The sequence below is a fragment of the Phaethon aethereus genome, assembly GCF_964289735.1.
Source record: "Phaethon aethereus genome assembly, chromosome: 3".
Classification (NCBI taxonomy): domain Eukaryota; kingdom Metazoa; phylum Chordata; class Aves; order Phaethontiformes; family Phaethontidae; genus Phaethon; species Phaethon aethereus.
The window spans coordinates 118,620,584-118,633,542 of NC_138576.1; the positions used below are offsets into that span (position 1 = coordinate 118,620,584).

The 12,959-nt window shown below is 37.3% G+C and overlaps 1 protein-coding gene across 1 annotated transcript in view; it reads right to left on the reverse strand.

Moving 5' to 3' along the window:
• WDPCP (WD repeat containing planar cell polarity effector) overlaps positions 1-12,959 on the reverse strand; it is a gene marked incomplete at its 3' end in the record, with an annotated part of 107,590 nt that overhangs the window by 76,188 nt on the left and 18,443 nt on the right. Inside the window, exon 7 of the mRNA XM_081998064.1 lies at positions 8,026-8,217. Coding sequence (XP_081854190.1) covers positions 8,026-8,217 — 192 coding nt within the window. The remainder of the gene's footprint in view (positions 1-8,025; positions 8,218-12,959) is intronic.

Sequence of the window (12,959 nt, forward strand, 5' to 3'; positions counted from 1 at the left end):
AAGGCAGAATATGGTACAAAGACAGCAGCTAGCAAAGAGCAAGAATTTGTAGTGTGGAGACATGGGAAGTACCATAAAGTGATGCAGGCAACAGTGGAGACCAATGAAGATTCATGTCCTATAATGTATGGGTTTGAGCAAGAGTTGTTGTACAGGACTTGAGCAGGGAAACTGGGGGACGAATACCAGCTGAAATAAGTTACAAATTAGATTATGAAAAGCTATTTCTCTGAAAGAGAGAGAAAACCAATGTCTCTAGAAGAATGAGAGTAGTGGAAGTCAGTCAGAAACTTGCTGGTGTTTGTTCATGCAAAAAAAAAAGAGTGAAAGGAAAATGTCAAACTGAGCCAAACCACGCCCTCAGGTATACCCATAGCATTCTTCACACTATAAAGCTGCTGACCTGCCACTAATTTTGGAAGCCTCTTTTGCGTCCAGGTGGTATGCAAGTATCATTTACACAGAAAGATGGAACAACGGTGATTAAAAGGCAGAGACAGGGTGAGGGAGGAAATCTGGGAATTTCAGGTTTAAAACAGAAACACACATATAATGTTAAAGCAGTTTAAATTTGATTTCCACGGATCACAAGACCAACTGAACATATAATTTAGCCTTTCATCCTGCAAAGGAGAAGAATAAGAAATGAAGATTTTTTTTTTTTTTTTTAGCATACCACCCATTACTTCAGAAGCAACTGATGAATTTATAAACAAGTTATTTGGGATGTTGATCAGACTGATTAGGATGTTTTGTTCTGACAGTTAATTTGTCAGCAAAAGGGTTTCTCTTTCAAAAGAAAGAAAAAAGGATTATTGCAGTTCTGTGGCTGCAAACCAGTTGTCAGTTAATACAAAAATCTTAGCTACTTTAAGATGAGTACTTAGGGACATGCAAGGAACCACTTACTGCAAAAGCATGCCAATGCATCCAACTTGTGAAAACTTGGTAAACTGATTTCAACAGAGTAACTGATCAATGAAAATATATACCAGAGGAAATAAAACATTAAATTACTTATACAGTCTGAAAAACATTTTCTTACCTCCACCATTCCCTCACCAATGACTTGGCCTCTGCAACTAGTCATTTATGCCCACAAAATGTGCAGTGACTACTGCACAGATGTTAGAACTGCTGAAATGTGTAGCTTACTAGGGTGTTAAATTGCATAGCAAGGAAACCCAGAAAAGAGGTGTTGTGAACAAAGGATTACTGTGACCGCAGAGCTCTCTAACCCCAAATAAAGACAAGGTGAAGTGTTATTGTTTGTTCTGCAGTTTTCCCTAAGAGTATGTATAGCAACCCAGGTAGCTGCCTTTCAAATATGTGAAGCAGAAATCTTGCCCAAGCAAGTCTTCAAAGCTTCCATAACTTCAGTGAAATGAGCCTTGAGGCCCTCTGGGACTCAGATTTCTGTCTTCCTGTGGCAGGTTTCAATGCACTGCATTACTCATCTACATATTTTGATCCAAAACCAGTGTTCCTCTCTGGACATCTCCTCACAAGCTGCAAGAAGGTCATGAAGATCCCCACAATAATCAAGTGTATGAGAGATGAAAGACTGAAAGCACTATTAAATTCAGAAGAGAGACTGGCCTTGAAGGTTAAGACAATAGAGAAGAAAACACATGAAACATGGATTTTACAACACCGTAGGAGGGACTGCTGGAAAACAGCAATGGAAATAGTAACAGAAAAATAAATGTTGTCATCTGATTGTTTGAGAGGCAGCAAGCAAACTGAATCCAATTAATAATTTTGTTCTGCCTTGTCAGAGCAAAAGTGGGACAAAATGTTGTTCAGTACTTTGAATTTAAAAGGAAATAAAATCCTATATTTTGGAAGGCTAATTTAATGACCTTTGAGATGAGAAGCTTCCTAGCTTCTCATAATTTTGAGAGCAAATCCTTGAAATGAAGTCTAGGGTAGGGCTGGTTGCTGTATATAACGCAATTCTAAACTGGGAAAAAGTTCCTGCGAGGAGAGAAAGGCTATTTGCTGCATTTCAAAACATAGGTTTTGACATAAAGTTTAAACAAATTAGGCTAAAGAAAACTTTTCTAGACACTACTCTTCATATTCTGGCTGAAAACAAGAGTAACATTTCTCCTTAGATTTGAACAGATAAGCTGCTTCTCATGCATCAATGGCCTCATGTGCCCCTTGGAGGAAGAGTACCAAGCCGAGAGATCTCTTTGTTCCGGTTTCCAGTTTTGCTGAATGTAACTGGTATTTGGCACTCTGAAGGGGAAAAAAAAAATGGATATTCTCTTTCATCTGAGAGGGAAAATTTGAGTTTCTCTGTCAGAAATTACTTCTATTATTAATTCTTCATGCTGCCAACTGGAAAACTAAAGCAGAGACACATACAGCTACAGAAACATGTTAATAGCGCTAAGATAATGCTTTTGAAAAATAAGAAGTCTAACAATCAAAACATCTTTTTTTTTCCAAGATGATGGTATTCCGTTACCTGCCAATTGTTTTTCTATCTGGTAAGTAGTCACATGCTAGTAAATGTAGTGCACACAGTGCTTTAGCAGTCCTTTTAAAGGAATCCACTGGGATTCCTTCCTGGTGAGTAGAAGTTCTCTGGAATCCTAAAGGAGAACATTAAAATAACAATATATCTTTAAGTTAACAAAACATTTGCTTGGGGAATAGGAAGGCAAAAGCTGGAGGAGTTCACTCAGAAGTGAGTAGGACAACTGTAGGATTTGCAAAGAAGGGGAGAGGGCGGCGGATCTAAAAAGACAGAGCTGTAATATCACATGGCAGGGTATATAATCCCATTCAATGTTAAGTGCTTTCCATAAATCTTGGACTAAGCACTTAGCCTTGGATTTCAAGGGAAGATTTCTGGAAGTACTTCGCATGAAGTAAAACCAATTATGTTCTGTAAAATAAATAATAAAGAATTTTAAAAGTCCCTTTTAGTTTTGTGACATGTACACTACAAAAATCTAGTAAATGTATTTAAATATTGTCTACATAATTTATGCATATTTCCCTTATTAATGTGGTAGTCATGCACCACTACTGCACATTTATATTGTTTTCCCCTTGCAGTGCTGGCCTGTGCTCTGCATCAGCTAAGCAGCAGTATGAGGGATACTATACATGTCAAGTTCTGAAATCCTACAGTCAGAAATCATAACAATGCAAGTAAAGGAATCTGTTAATCTTTGTAAATAAGGGGCCTGAATTATGCTAGTTAAAATACTTTCTTTCATTTTATGTTTGAAAGAAATAATAGCACTAGCTTGTGTGGGCAGTGTCACTGCTCAGTGCAAATCTTTGAACACTTAAAATTGAGGTATTTTGCATAGAGTGCTGGGAAAGGATAAAGTCCACATATCAAAACAAATAAGAGTTTTAACCAGTAGTTCTTAAGCAGAAAATTGGCTTACCAGGAAGATAAAAAAAAAGAAAACAAAAGAAACACAGAAATAAGCTTGCTGTGACTGAATTGTGTTTCTCTCAGATGAGAAAAATGTTTGATTTATTTTATGGATGTTAAAAAAATGCTTATTTAATTTCACACAGGGAGGCTCCAAATAACAACAAACACTTTAATTAGAAATGTAGAGTAGAAGGTGTAGTGCACACTAGGGTAAAATAGTTTTAAATACAGCACTGTGAAGATGGAAGAAAAAAACCCCACCCTATTTCTAAACATTTCTAAAATAAAAATGCAAGGCTCCTACTCTAGGTTACTTATTTGGCTATACTTTATTTACAGTCCCACATGCAATCTTAGTATTTAGATCTTCAGCCAACATTTATTCTTATTTTCTTTCAAAATTTATCATCTTTATCCCATATTATTCATTGAACTTTTAACCCAATGTGACATCAAGGATTTTACATTCCTTGCTCTGTGTGTGAGAGGTATTTCAGCTATTCAGTCACACACTGTAGATGTTTTTGAGTGTTACAGTAATTGTAGGATAGTTCACTCATAAAAGATCTGCTGTGTTTATTTCACAAGTTCGAGGCACAATGTGGAAGCAATAACTATTAAATATTATCTCTTGGGAGAAAGAAAAAGAATATTTTCTCTCAGGCAAATTATTTTTTCCACAAGATTGAAGTATGATTTTAGTGATTTGCACTAGGGCTAAATGGAGTGAAAATAAACATGGCAAAGACAAATGCAAAATACTACAGTAACTGAGCCCTGGCATCATCACCTCCTATTAATTTATGTTTGCAGAATAAAGTTCATGTTGATTTTCACATGACTTTCTCTCAAAGCATTTAATCCAAGGATGATTTCACATCAGATCCTATTTATTCATAGCAAATTGTTTGAAATTATTTCTGGAAGATTCCTCTTCTGGTTTTGAAATGAAAATACCAGCATTATCTCCACAGGGAGACAATTTAAATAACATCCTTCGTCACTGGTACTTTAACAAAGAAGGAACAAACAAACCCCAAATAATTAAATAAATTATTTGGAGAATGGATGCTTTACTGCAGGAAACCAATGCATGCAAGAAAGCAGACAAAGGTTCAACAGACAAATATTCCTGCAGCAGCATGTATGCATGTATATAAATGCACATTGCACAGCAAAGCAAAGACATATGTTAGAGAGAAAAGCACTTTTATTTCATCAGTGGATGATTCCTCACCAAATCTTACAGCATTCAACATAGTAAACACTGATATCAGAAAAAAAAATGGAGTAAAACAAGTCAAGATTTGCAAGGAAAATGTTCTGGTTTTAGAGGAATAATGTCTACCTTTAGCCTTAATAGTAGCAAATGTCAAAACATAAAGCCACACAGCACAATTCAAATCAAACTTATAGTGTTTTTAGAATGTAAAATATATTTCCTCCTTTAAGTTGAAAAGCTGCTGAAGTATACAATACCCCAAACAGTGTATGTGCAATGTGAATCATCCCAGTGCAGAACATGTAGCTACAGGATACTCTCATGATGAGGGGTTGAGTTGCCTTGTCCCAGAACTATTCCCGTCCTCATCCTAATAAGTGCTCTTCTGGTGAGCAGCAAATATCACTCAGGAAATTCTTCCAGGGAGGAAGTAGTACCACCAAAGTGCCCCATTTACCTTTGCTGTGCCACAATAATAGGAGTGTCAGTAGCTGGCAAATCTTTTTGTGGTTTTCATATGTTAGCACAAAGGTGCTGTAGAACAGCTGTGGGTAGCACCCATTCATTTCCTTGGTTTACGTTTTCATAAACCCAATAGGCCAAAGAGCTATTTACATAGACATTCAGCAATTTCTGCTTTTCTCTTAATTCTAGATAATAATGTTTTATCCAAGCAATATTACTATTTTCAAATAACATGAAGTGTCATAAAATAATACCACCAACTTTTTGATAAACGCTCCAAACTGAATCAGTTCATGCTTCTCATTCTTCCTCTGCTGACAATAATGATTTACTGGGAGAGAATTCATATTATTGGTCAAATATGATAAATATGGACCTACTTTTATGCACAGCAATGGCATGTCATGTTTTTATTCCAGGTCTATACCTGAGAAACACTACAAATGGTAAGGGCATAGAGGCAAATAAGCATGCTTACAAAAACACTGCATTTTTGTGGCATCTGACCTAGAGAGTAACTGTTTAGAAGCTGTCTAGAAACGCTAACTATGTTTTTGCTCATGTTTAAGCTATCAAACGACCCTCAGAAGTTAAAGGTGTTCAGTTAAAGTTCCCTTCCAAGACTCTGTAGAGGAAAAATATACCTCAGTTAATTGCAGATTGGGGGCTGATGCTACTTTTAGAGCTGCTGGGTTATGACATCCCTCACCCAGGCATGCAAATTTAACTACTGCCCATGAGGAGCACTGGAGAAATCAAGAAAAAAACCCAACCAAACAGTGCCATAGGTTACATGTCATGGATACATAGGGGGAAGCGTATAGGCAGAGTGTCTTGAGTGTTACACTGCAGCCCACTGAGCATCCAAGAGATAAGCACATGGAACAGACTAATTGACAACGAGAAAGACAGTTTGTTAGCTATATATGACTAAGTTTTCCATAGCCCTAGCATAGTGCTTGGTATTTTATTGACAAAAAAAGGAAAAGAAATTTCATCCATATTAAAACAGACAAGTACAGGCAAAGAATCAAAAAGGGAAAGCAACTGAACAGTTAAATTGGGCAGTTCCGCTTTTAAAAATAATTTTCTTATATTTATATTACAATATGGGCTAAATTAAAAAGATTATGAGTTTAGGCCTAAAGGCTCAGTGAATACTTATTATCATTATTGTGTTAAGCACCAGTGATGTGCTTGGGACTATACTAGACAGCCTCAGCCCTGAGCAATTCAGAGTCTAAATCAGAAAAGGATGAAACAAGGTGTATTGAAAGATGCAGAGCAATGCTGTAATTTGGAAATCTCCCTATAATATATAAAACGAAACGGAGAAAGCTCCGTTTTTAATCTGACAAGGTGGTTTCTGTAAATTTCTTAAAAAGAACCGAGTCTCTAAAAAACATGTCAGAAAACACAGATTGTAAACTGCTATGTTAGCATTAGGGAACTTCCTGGAAGATGTGGGAAGGAAACAAAGGGCATGGGAATGTCACTGTCAGAACCTGGACATATGGAAGTCATGGTAAGAAATCAGATCTGGAATATCAGTAGGATGAAGTTTCACAATATCAAACTGGCACAGGGACTAGGCTGAAAAAACCTACAAAGAACAGATGCACGTTTTAGTTACCAGAATAATTTTTATATGTGATTGGGCATATCTGCAGGGGGAATTGAGAACTGCAGGTGCATACCAGGCAGAGGAGAGAGATGAGTCAAAGATGACCGCTAGTGGAGAGAGGTCAATTGAAAAGTAAGAGTGGCAGAACTGGAGGTAATTTAAACTTGAATTCTACAGTGACTAATGACTGAAATAAGAAAGAAAAGCTGTCAACTACCTTTTCTTTTTTGCTTTCAATATACAGAAAATCCCAAGGGAAAAACACCTCACTGAAATTAATATTAGTTATCAAAGTAATAATTCCAAGTCATTAAAACATTAACATCTTCCCTAATTAAAGAGAACAGGATGTTGTTTATAGGAGCAGCTTATTCTAAAGTGTTACTTAGGGGTTTTCCCTACAGGGAAATAGCCTGTAATAGCTACTCCAGAACACCTATTTCACAGCTGACCCTCAAGTTTGTGCTCTTTTTAGTCTGTATTAGTAGTGGTTTAAGCTAAACTGAAAACAGAACTCCAAATACAGAACCATCTATACAAGATGCTAGTCCAGAACAGCTTTTACATTTTAAATTCAGGCTCCAGTTCTTTTCAGAGTATGCCCAGATAGCTTAATTTTTAAGTTTTTACCTAACATAACAAACTGGATCAAAATATTCTTAAATAGATGAAATAAAAATGAAACAGATGAAATGGAAACATCTGCCTAAAAAGGTAAACTAAGCAAGTGTCAGGAAGAGGGTCAGCTTGTAGCCTTGTTCTAACTTGTAGCTTACATTCCCACCTGTAGATGGGGAATTTTGACTTTAAGAAAAAAATTGGTCCCTGATTTGAGCAATACTCGTAGCGACAATTTAAGCAGTATTTGGGTGTAGCTAAAAATTTATAATAAAACACTTAAAATACATGTAAAATGCCTATCAGTTAAACATTGCAGACAATGTAAAATAATTGCATAAGACAAGCATGCAACAGCTATAGTTTGTAACTCAGATTATCTAGTGGTACTCTGATAGTTTTATTTTCAGGATTAGCAGCTCCAAAGCTATTCCATTATAAAGACCTAACTTCCTTGCTACATTTCTCAGATTGCCAGTTTTGATGTGAAAATAGTAAACATGCTAAAGAAGGTGCTTTTTTCACTAAATAACCAACTTTTTTTTTTTTTAAGATTAGAATGGCTGATCTTCCTTTCTTATGTTTTTATCACATCTGTTCTTTATATCTACCTGAATATGCATTTAAGTTGAATAACTCTTTCTTAATCAAATCTGAAAAATCATGTAAGAAGAGAGTTCAGCACTTTACCTCCAATTTGCCACGCGCACAGCCTAATAGCAATAGGTTGGCTCTGTCCCTCTCACAGGAAATAGGAGACCAAGGCCATGCTCCATCACTAGCTGCTGACCACCAGCAAATGACCATATCTTGCATACAGTTTATTGCCAGGTGACGTTTCATCCTTCTACCTTCTGGTCCAAGTATATCAATGTAAGAAATCTGATGGAAGAAAAAATGCAGGAAATATTTGAGGTGATAAAATAGCATAGTGGGAGCAATTGGGAGCATTTACTTTGGATGTGTGAAAGAGAAATTATATATACACAGAGGACCGTGTACATATATCTTCATATAGGCTGTCTGTGAATGTAAAAAATATCTCCTCAGACAGAAAAAGACATGCTCACACTTCTATCTATGGGGAGGGGATTGGGAAGGAAAGGAATGTGAGTTAAGAAGGAATTTACTGCAATGACTCCAATCAATACCAAAATGTACAGTCATGGTTGCTTGACAGCATCGACCTACACATAGGATTTAAGCTTAGCCATAGTAAATGACAAGTTCTGCAAAGCTGACCAGGGAGCTAAGGCTAGTGTTTAAGACATAATCAAATATTAAATATATTCTACAGTGTTTGAGCAAACATATATCTTTCTTTTTCCTCCCTAAATTAAGGAATCCAGATACAAACACTCGCTTTGCAAGAGAATATATACTTTTCTGCATAATGTGGATGAGCTACAGCATCATGCGTAAAGTTTATGCAGCTCTTGAGAATTGTGCCTCTTTCTCAGGGAGGATTTATGGAATTTATTATTCAAACTGTGTTATTTTGGAGCATGGTTATTTGAAAACATGAGCAGTGCACCATCTGGGTGACACATGCCAAGGAAATATAGATTGCACCACATTTCTGCTTAAGGAATTAATGGAAGGTTGATAGCTAGAGGAAAAAAAAACTATCTTGCCATTGCTGGTCAGCAATAATCGAACCACTTTCTGGGGATTAAGCGCATGGCTAAGCCTACTGGACCAGACACTAGCAAAGGGCAGGGGGTCTTCTTATCAGAGAAATGCTTCTGGAGCCAGTCTCACTACATGACAGATTGCTTTCATATTCCTGTCTGCAAGGCAACAAAGGATGGCAGTAATGCGATAATGCCAGAGTGCAATGGGTGTTAAGAACCCGTTGCATTTATGTATTGTATTTAGTAAATAATCAGGCTCATCCAAATTGTGATCTCACCACTCAACCAAGGCCATTAAAATCAAGGTTAATGCTTTAATAATCCTTTGCTGTTTTTATATGGTCAAAAAGAACCCTTTTCTATTTGCATGGTCATAATATTATTGACCTCTTCATCCCCTGAATACACATCAAAAGGAACTGAAATCAAAGTAATTACCAATGTTGTTCTCTCATGGTAAACATTTAACTCCTTGTACTATTGTCTCCTTCAGTAAATTGAAATGGATTAAAAAAACACAGATGGGAAAAACTTGGAAAAGGTCAATATTTTCAGAGTATCCTGTGTTTTACTTGTCAAAATACTCTTTAGAAGCGTAAAGATAAAACATACATAAAAGTTAACAGGTAGTTGATACATGAATTAAAACTATATATAAATAGTTCATTTAGTGACAACATATTTATTAGGATGGAAAAACACAAATACTTTTGCAGATTAGTAGATTAGATTAGATTTCACATTAGCGCTGTATTGCAGCATTAACTGTTCATAACAATTTCAAATGCAGTAACAGCCACAAATCTTTTGTAAACCTTTACATCTTCCACTAGACATGGCACTTGCAAACATGGACAAATGCCACTGAAAAAAGGAAAATGATAATAGCTGGTTTTATATTTTGCTGGTCTTCAAGATTGTAGTGATTCATACAGTAAGTCTTCCTTTCTTTTTTCAAAGTGTAAATAATATCCAAGGTGCTAGCATTTAGAAAGGAAGATAGAGAAAGTAAGTCTTCCATTTAGGTATGTATTGTGTGGGGGGGGGGAAAAAAAAAAAAATCAAACTGTGAGAAGGAAAGCATGGTTGACTTGTTCTTAACAGCATGCTGGCAGTCCAGTACTGCCTAGCATTTCCTGACAATTTTGGCCACCATGAGGCCGGACAGTGAACAATGTGAAGTTGCTTCTGTCCAGGTACCAAAGAAATTACAATGTAAATATGACAGAAATTTAATTATATCCTTACATATGACTGTAAGCAAGCATTTTCCTCATTTTAGAAATGTGAATTTAAACCCAAATACTACGTACATTTCTCAAGGCTACACTAGAGGCAGAGATGAAGGCTACACTCAAATTTCCTGAATCTTAGCTCCATATTTTAACACCCTGGTGCAAGTAGCAAGTGCAAGCTACCTTCTAATTCAATTACTCTTGAAAAAAAAAAATCAACACTAAGGAACTGTTTTTTCTGAAGTGTGTGGCCACCAGGAGTAGGGAAGTGATCGTGCCCCTGTACTCGGCACTGGTGAGGCCGCACCTTGAATCCTGTGTTCAGTTTTGGGCCCCTCACTACAAGAAGGATGCTGAGGTGCTGGAGTGTGTCCAGAGAAGGGCAACGAAGCTGGTGAGGGGTCTGGAGCACAAGTCTTATGAGGAGCAGCTGAGGGAATTGGGGTTGTTTAGTCTGGAGAAGAGGAGGCTGAGGGGAGACCTTATCGCTCTCTACAACTGCCTGAAAGGGGGTTGTGGCGACGAGGATGTTGGCCTCTTCTCCCAAGTAACTAGCGATAGGACAAGAGGAAATGGCCTCAAGTTGCACCAGGGGAGGTTTAGATTGGATATTAGGAAAAATTTCTTCACTGAGAGGGTGGTCAAGCATTGGAACAGGCTGCCCAGGGAGGTGGTGGAGTCACCATCTCTGGAAGTGTTCAAAAAACGTGTGGATGTGGCACTTCAGCACATGGTTTAGGGGACATGGTGGCGCTGGATTAATGGTTGGACTTGATGATCTTGAAGGTCCTTTCCAACCTTAGTGATTCTGTGTATTGTTACAAGTTTGCACATTTGCAACTGAGGACCATCTTTTGTTGCTTTTGTTACTACTGATAGAGACACTACTGTTTGACTGTGTCTGTGATCTTTCAGCTTTTGTAAGTTTGACCAAAAGCAGCCATGAAGAACTCTAATTCAGTGCAGAAACCTGACATAATATTATTGCAGTAGTGAATAATACTTTCTGCTGGCTCACACTGGTGCAATTTTGAAGATAATAAAAATTATATTTAGCTGCCTAACTAGCAAGTCTCTCACAAAAGAACATTCAATTAAAAAATGCAAATGCCTTTTTTTGGCTGGCAAAGAAATAATCCATAGTGATTCCCACTGATTTCAAGGGAAAGCAAAGTTAACATTGAACATGGAGGCGTTTCTCGAAGCTCAGCTCTGTCAGCAAAGAACTGAACGTAACAACCCTATTAAGGAGTGCAGCAGATATTTATGGTTTCCTAGGGCAGACAGAGTTTTCTATGGATTAGGCTTTCCTTTTTCCCCAAGAAAAAAAACGCCATAACCATTAGATCCAAAATGTGCCCAGCATGAAAATATATTTTCTAAACAGAAATTAAGTAAGGAGCTACAGCCCTCACAATTAAATGATGAAGGCAGTCTTCAGCTCACCATAGCTTCTTCGTTAAAGTTTAGAGCTATTAAAAAAACCCACACACACCACCCTTGCTTCTAAAGCACAACCTTAACAAACACCATAGGCCAGGCACAAGCGCAAATAATTTTAAAGTAAACTACGTATCAGCTCAGTTCCTGGTGAACAGTGAACTGTCTCAAATCCACGTTATAGAGGTTGGATCAATCTCGCAAACACAAGTCATTGCTGAAAAGAGGCCCTGAACTGAAACAGCCTGGAAAATGTATTAGATATTCATCCTAGCAGAAAGTATTTCTACCAAGCAAGTTAAAACGTAATATAGCAAAACTTAAATTAAACACATCCTTAAAAAGCTTGCAGATGCAAATTCCCTTACGTGAGGAAGAAAATTACTGAGGGGTTGTCAAGGGGAAAATATTTGCTAGCACAAGATTGTTTCCCTTAACATTTATCCGGTCTGAAATAAATACAAACTCTCTCTTTTACTTACTACATCTTTCTACCTTTCTTGGGCAAAGGCTTGTCTCTTCTTCATTCTTGCAGTGAATTGGATGCAGCCCCTTTCTTACTCTGCCTGTTCAAACTTAATTGCCTTTGGCTGATGATTTTTTCTTACTGTTGTAGTGCCAAGCACTTCCACCTAAGGTCAGTCACTGCCCTGATGTCAATGAGTTTATGGCTGAAATAAGTTGTGTCTACACAGCCCAATCCATCCAAGACACAATGTAATTCAGCTTGAGATGAGCTGGTTTCTACTGACATCCAAACTGGCTAGTTTAACGCCAGCTCAGCTACCTCTAGACTCCTTCCAACTACTCCTGTGACTGAGGTATAGCCACACCCAACACATAAAGGGCTGAAAAAAGGAGTGTTTTAATCTTCACTGTGTAAGTAGTAAATTGAAATGCAGAGGCACCAAGTCACTTGCCTAAGGTCACATACATAGTTTGTCAGTGGTGAGAACCTCAGCTTCTGTATCATGGGTCCTAGCTCAGTGACTTAATTGTAAAACCAACTTTCTCAACAATACAATTACTGTAACTCTCAACAATACAATTACTGTAACTAGAGGGAAAACTAAGATTTCTGCAAAGAATTACAACTGTCTTGGAGCTCAGACAGATGACTGAATTATCATAACTTCATGAGTTCGTGTATATCAGCTGAGACATAGTAATTGACCATGCGTGCGTTTTTAGCCCACAGCAAACAAGAGGTAAAACACATTGGCTTAAATCTTTTACAGTGAGGTTTACCATTACAGATTTTGCTTCATGCTTGTTAGATGCTGAGAATGTGCAAAGGGTCAGTTACTGTTGCTCA